Source organism: Sinocyclocheilus anshuiensis, unplaced genomic scaffold (assembly GCF_001515605.1).
Source record: "Sinocyclocheilus anshuiensis isolate Anshui unplaced genomic scaffold, SAMN03320099.WGS_v1.1 scaffold238, whole genome shotgun sequence".
Classification (NCBI taxonomy): Eukaryota; Metazoa; Chordata; class Actinopteri; order Cypriniformes; family Cyprinidae; genus Sinocyclocheilus; species Sinocyclocheilus anshuiensis.
This window is the reverse complement of record NW_015547674.1, coordinates 1,195,537-1,202,958: the sequence shown is the minus strand read 5'-3', so window position 1 is coordinate 1,202,958 and position 7,422 is coordinate 1,195,537. Positions and strand designations below refer to the sequence as shown.

General features: G+C 36.8%; 1 protein-coding gene and 1 long non-coding RNA gene across 2 annotated transcripts in view; one reads left to right on the top strand and one right to left on the bottom strand.

Moving 5' to 3' along the window:
• Positions 1–5,171, top strand: part of LOC107702890 (mitochondrial 2-oxoglutarate/malate carrier protein-like) — a 15,206-nt gene extending 10,035 nt beyond the window's left edge. Inside the window, exon 8 of the mRNA XM_016505331.1 lies at positions 4,547–5,171. Within this exon, the coding sequence (XP_016360817.1) occupies positions 4,547–4,702 (156 nt within the window). The 3' untranslated portion in view covers positions 4,703–5,171. The remainder of the gene's footprint in view (positions 1–4,546) is intronic.
• LOC107702953 (uncharacterized) lies at positions 477–985 on the bottom strand. The gene is made up of 3 exons (XR_001635802.1): positions 905–985; positions 653–819; positions 477–527 (listed from the first exon to the last, which is right to left on the bottom strand). It is a non-coding gene; the product is annotated as an uncharacterized LOC107702953 (long non-coding RNA).
• Positions 5,172–7,422: the final 2,251 nt, after the last annotated feature.

The window sequence follows — 7,422 nt, the reverse complement described above, 5'->3', positions numbered from 1 at the left end:
GGAACGCCCCCGCCCCCACGGTGATACCGGTATTATCGGTGTTGTCACACGTCGATTAACCAGTGGGAAAATTTCCTCACCGTCACAACCCTATCGGCCACTTCTTTACGACATTTAAACAGCTAACGATGCATGTGTTGACTGATGCCAATAATTAGTCATTATTTATTTTTTATTTTATGGTCCAACACCAATGTGGCAGTATATATTATACCGTTACTTTCACAGTAAATGCTTAAAGGGTTAGTTCACCATTTATAATGGCAGTGAATGGGTGTTGAGATTTTGAAGCCCAATAAAGTGCATCCATCCATCATAAAAAGTGCTCCACACGGCACCAGGGGGTTAATAAATGCTTCTGAAGCGAATCAATGCATTTGTGTAAGAAAAATATCCATATTTAAAACTTTATAAACCGTAATCTCTAGCTTCCTCTAACTGTCGTACACGCATTACGAGAGAGTGGTGTTCAAAATCTCTTCCTTGGCGTGAGACCTCGGAGTAACTCCTCCAATTTATCCCTCTCGCTGCAGAAGAGGAGAATATTAAGTACACATAACCAACAATATTGGCTACAACCAAAACCCTAGTAGCTCCATACTAGAAGGATTGGATATCTCCATAAACTCCAGATTTTGATAGATAGACATACTCGTCTTTCAACGCGCCCTTCTTGCTAGTTTCATCATCTTCATCATCATCATGCTCCTCGTCTTCAGGAGTGCCATGTAAATATGGGTTAAGAGGTGGCGGTCGCCAGATAGATCCGTTCTTAAATATTCTGAAGTCTTCTGTTTTCCATTTTGTTGGAGATTCGCCCTGTGAGTGGAGATATTTTTTTATTTTACAGCTGAACACATTTCAAGATGTTTCTGACATAAGAATAAAAATAAATAAGACTAACCTGCAATATGGTGTATAGCTTCCACCGGTAATAAACATGAGCAGGACTTTGATTTTCAAATAAAAACCTGTTGAATTTTAACAAAAAACAACGTTTGATTTAAGGACATTATCAGAATACAAGTAAACTCTAAAAATCACACGAATGCAATCGGAGTTATATAAAAAAATGTCCTTGCTCTTCCAAGCTTTATAATGGCAGTGAATGGGTGTTGAGATTTTGAAGCCCAATAAAGTGCATCCATCCATCATAAAAAGTGCTCCTCACGGCTCCGGGGGGTTAATAAAGGCCTTCTGAAGCGAATCGATGCGTTTGTGTAAGAAAAATATCCATATTTAAAACTTTATAAACATAATATTAACCCCCCTGAGCCATGTGGAGCACTTTTTATGATGGATGGATGCACGTTTTGGGGCTTCAAAATCTCAACCCCCATTCACTTCCATTATAAAGCTTGGAAGAGCCAGGACATTTTTTAATTTAACTCCGATTGTTTTTGTGTGAAAGAAGAAGTCATATACACGTAGGATGACTTGAGGGTGAGTAAATCATGGGCTAATTTTCATCTTTTGGGTGAACTATCCCTTTAAATCTAATATCGGTTCATGCCGTATATGACCAACGTATTTTGTGTCCCTAATGATAACCATATCAGCATCACTTTTATTTGGTATGTGGTTTACAGAATACAAGATTATGAGGAACTGGCTTGATGCCTGGTGTATCAGTATTGCAGAAACAGATCTAAACATTCCTTATATGCATTGATATTGCTGAAATCTGCCCCGAATTTGTGCATCATTGTGCTTTGGGTACCAAAAATCTCAAAATATAGCATTGGTGGAAGCGCAGTGCAGGCAACTGACCGAGCGCGATTTGTTCAGTTGTGCTTAGGGCTGTAAATTCTGGAGCTGATTATTAAACTATAGTAACTGATCATTTGTTATGCTATATCTTATCTTATGTATACATGCTAAGTTGTTTTTTTAATGCACGCGTGTGGAGCACTTTTTATGATGGATGGATGCACGTTTTGGGGCTTCAAAATCTCAACACCCATTCACTTCCATTATAAAGCTTGGAAGAGCCAGGACATTTTTTAATTTAACTCCGATTGTTTTTGTGTGAAAGAAGAAGTCATATACACGTAGGATGACTTGAGGGTGAGTAAATCATGGGCTAATTTTCATCTTTTGGGTGAACTATCCCTTTAAATCTAATATCGGTTCATGCCGTATATGACCAACGTATTTTGTGTCCCTAATGATAACCATATCAGCATCACTTTTATTTGGTATGTGGTTTACAGAATACAAGATTATGAGGAACTGGCTTGATGCCTGGTGTATCAGTATTGCAGAAACAGATCTAAACATTCCTTATATGCATTGATATTGCTGAAATCTGCCCCGAATTTGTGCATCATTGTGCTTTGGGTACCAAAAATCTCAAAATATAGCATTGGTGGAAGCGCAGTGCAGGCAACTGACCGAGCGCGATTTGTTCAGTTGTGCTTAGGGCTGTAAATTCTGGAGCTGATTATTAAACTATAGTAACTGATCATTTGTTATGCTATATCTTATCTTATGTATACATGCTAAGTTGTTTTTTTAATGCACGATATTGCTACTCGTATGTAGAGAGAAAGGTGGCTGATAAATGTATCAAAATACAGTCTGTAAATGTGAAATGATAGCGAATGAGGGTGATTATGACCAAAATCTAAATTTATATCACAGTAGAGTCCCGTTCACATCAAGAACAATTGGATGCAAACCAAAATATAAGATCACACATAACAAATGAATCACACATTAAATAGCACCTGACTTAAAGACAGAAGATTTAAAACATTAAAGGTCTTTCTGCTGATTCTGTATAAATGGTGTTGAATATTTAATGCCGACATATATCTACACACTCTGTATACAGTAGACCAATCACAACAGACTGGGCCATCTGACCAATCAGAGCAGAGTAAAATGAGGTGATATTAAATGCATATTTTGAGAGAATGAAAGCGTTGTTTGACCTAACAATATAAGGAACCCTAAAAATGGCATAATAGGGGCACTTTAACTGAAATAAAATATATATATATATATTTTTATTTTTTTAATTTCAGCTAGTTTCCAAGGCAGCATTTCTTTTTCATTTAGTTTAACTTGATACTAAATAACTAAAACTGAAATAACAATTAAGAAAAACTACATAGGCATATTTAAAAACAACAAAAACTAATAAAAATTACAAAACACAACAAAATGACTAGAACTTTAACTAAAATTAACATGAAAGCAGAAAATATATAAAAAAATCAAATTCAGAATATTAACAAACTGTATAGTAAATCATATCAGATCACATCTCCACTAAAATAATCAATTATACACTGTACATTTTAAATGTTATAATTTTTCATGCTTTTACAATTATATCATGTTGCTTTTTTTTTTTTTTTCAGATTTATAATAATATTATAAGTGATTGCATTCACTAGAAATATTTAAAGTGCATATCCAGTAAAATAATGTACTGTACAATAAATCTAATCTACTGGTCAAACCAGGCATTATTAGGACAAGCACATATTAGCCCCAATATACATTATATTCAGTATTATATGCAGTAGCCTGATTTCACAGGAGTTTTTTTTTTTTCAGATTTTGTGGTTCTGGTCCTCCATGTGCAAGACAATTGTGACAACAGCATAGAAATACGCATAATGCTGCTTTGCTAAAGAATACACACTTGTGTTGATTCAGTACTCTGTTTATTTGGACCAGCTGACTCCACTGAATCACAACCTGTGTGCATGATAAATAATAGATGTTTATACTTTCTATTGAGTGCTCAAAATACGGAACTATGGCAATGGACGTATTGTTTCCGACACGCGCTGTACACAGTAGACCAATCACAACAGACTGGACCATCTGACCAATCAGAGCAGAGCAGGCTCACGGAAAGGAGGGGTTTAGAGAGACTGAATCTTTAAAAACAACAAAAACGAATAAAAATTACAAAACACACAACAAAATGACTAGAACTTTAACTAAAATTAACATGAAAGCAGAAAATATATAAAAAAATCAAATTCAGAATATTAACAAACTGTATAGTATATCATATCAGATCACATCTCCACTAAAATAATCAATTATACACTATACATTTTAAATGTTATAATTTTTCATGCTTTTACAATTATATCATGTTGTTTTTTTTTTTTTTCAGATTTATAATAATATTATAAGTGATTGCATTCACTAGAAATATTTAAAGTGCATATCCAGTAAAATAATGTACTGTACAATAAATCTAATCTACTGGTCAAACCAGGCATTATTAGGACAAGCACATATTAGCCCCAATATACATTATATTCAGTATTATATGCAGTATATACAGTATATATATAGTAGCTTTAATAGTATCAATAAAACCTCTAACATGTAACTATAAACAAGACTGAATCGTGTCTCTCTGTCACAGAAGGACAGAATAATTAGATTTCCTCTATTATTATTGTTGTTGTTAATGGTTCAGTGGTAGAGACCACCCTTTCTGTTCTTTTTCCACGACTTTGACACTTCCACCCTTACTCTCATCGTTCTTCGCGCTCTCTTCCCCTTTCTGTAGGATGTATTGGTGAAGGTCATAAGGAAGGAAGGCTTCTTCAGTCTGTGGAAGGGTTTTACTCCATATTACGCTCGTCTCGGGCCACACACAGTTCTCACCTTCGTCTTCCTGGAGCAGATGAACAAATTCTACAAGATCTATTTCCTCGACTCCTAGATTGTGACCCTTTGCTGTGTTTGTAACTCAAGACAATGTGGACTCTTATATTGCACAGACTGATTAGCTAAACTGTAAATTGTATTGAATGAAGGGATCATTGACAACGCTCATTGTAGTTTTGAATGATATTTATGTAATTCTACTCTCATTTGGGGATGTTTGCTAACGTTGAGCACAATTAATGTTGTAAGGAAGATAATGTGGTGTGTGTGAAGGCCAACACTACACCAGACGGCTTGTTGTGATGTATTAAATGATGTAACGAGGTATTTGAGCAGTCATTTTCTGGTCTGAGGAGCTATGAAAGTAACTAGACACAACTTGATATGTCCTTCCTAGTATATCTAAGGTGTAGTATTTTTGATTTTTTGATGAAGAGCAGTATCCAACAAAGAGCCCAGCTTTTTATATAAAACGAAATCCCGCGGTTGTGGCTTTCTTGAAGTAAAGAAGCTATTAAAAAAAATAAAAAATGGCCATTGTGGTGTTTCTCATTTGCTTGCTATGCAGGAACAACAAACAAACGCACAACTCGTCCATTAAATGAAACCGTTTTAAACGAGGTAACCTGAAAACATGATAATTAAATTGTTAAATTTGTAGTTGTGCTGCTTGGTTTCAGGTTTCAACTTTTAAAGCAATGGTTTGACTCGTACAACATGTCTGTAGGCACCAAAAAGAAGTAACAAAGTGATATAATTGGTCAAATATTACTTGTTGGTAAAACAATATGAGAAACTGAAAATAAATTACCATTCCAGAATAAACTAAACACTGGATATGAATCACAAAATTATCAATACACATAATATGCATCCCATCCAAAGCAGTTTTGTGCAAGTTTAGTTGTAGTATTAATGGGCAATTATTAATTTACGAAACTCTTGAGATGGTGTAACTGCTGTAAAGGCCATATAACTAATGCTTTACTGAATCCAAAGTGATGATAAAGCCTGTGTGCAAAAACAATTCTTTGTTGATAATCGTACGCCTGCAGTTTCTTTACATTCGAGCGGATTAAACCAATGACGTCACTGCTGCGTTTGGACCACATTACCCATAATGCCAAGCGAGCTTCCGGTGAAAAATTAGACAGTCCAAAGATGGCGGACCTCCTGGGCTCGATTAATTTTATGATATATTCTGATTCATCAATGTGCAGAACAAGCAGCCAGACTGAAGAATATCGAGGAGGATGAGAAGAGAAAGAAAGCAGAGTTTAGGAAAAAGGTATAACTGCATCTCTCGGTCTCACATAAACTGAACTGGTTTATGAACATGAATGTGTTTTTCCGTCAGATGGAGAAGACGGTGTCAGACTTCATTCAGGACAGCAATCTGCAGAAGAAGAGATATGAGCCCATGGGCAAGCTCGAGAGAAGCATCTTGTGAGTTCAGCGCTGTCTTTCTTTAATTGCAAGTCATACATTTTTTTATGGTTTTAGTTCTAGTTAACTAGTCTCGCAGACTGACGGTAGAAGGTCTGGGAACCTTGGCTGCTTTGAATGGCCAAGACTAGAGCCCGACCGATATGGGTTTTTGGGGCCGATACCGATATTAGGGAGTAAAAAAAGGCCGATATCGATATATCGGCCGATATTCTTTGTGTATATTATAGTACAGTACCAGTCAAAAGTTTGGACACTTTCCCATTCGTGTGTTCACACATTTGACTGGTACTATATATAGAATACTACAGTATATACATAAACAGAATATATATACATAAACACATTTTTTGCAATGATCACTCAAATGTGGTGACCAAACACTTATAATGACGTGACAGAGATACGTAATGATGGAGGCAGGGTATAACCAAACACTTATAATGACGTGACAGAGATACGTAATGATGGAGGTAGGGTATATAAAAATTTAACAATAAACTTTATTATCCAAAATGAGTCTGACATCAGTGCACTGAACAGTAAAGTTGAAGTTTATTCAACTTTTTAATTAAATTCCATTCAACTTTATTCCGTTGGAGTTTATTTCACTTCGGAACATTCATTCACGGATTTGCGCTACCGTCTTCACACACAGACGAAACATAATACGTGACATAATATACCTCTGTAAATAAATACAATATAAATTCACGTCTCGTGCACTTTAATGCCCTTTGAATGTAATGTGTACGTTCCCTTGGAACTGGAATCATGGCGGAATTTCATGTGAAGTCCACTTCGCAGGGCACTTACGGTCGAATAAGACCACGCTTGCATGCTGCTGCCAAGACACCTCCTTACTGAAGGGAAAGTGTTGACTGGTGTCACTATCTCGCGAACGCACCGGCGGATCTCCACCAAATTCGTGGGATCCCTTCAGCTCGAGGAACCCTCTCAAACGCCACCCTCCACGCGTCGGTAGCCCCCCGGGAGCGCCGGACCGCGAATTTAACCACCCGTAACTCCCGAACCCCGGGTGCTATCGACGGTGGTCTCATTCGAAAGCGGGCCTCTAGACGTACACTCAATTCACATTCGAGAGGGTTCCTCAAGCTGAAGGGATCTCCCGAATTTGGTGCGGATTCGCCGCGCCGTTACGGAGATATGGCCGTATAAAGTTCAAATGGTTTTCCATAGACTTAAGCTTTAAAGCGTTTCATCCAGGTCGCCAGTAGCAAACAATGGAGCGCGCTCTGCTGGACAAACTAAGTAATTACACCATTTCAAGCATTTTATCTGCATTATATGTTCTGTAAAAAAAATGTT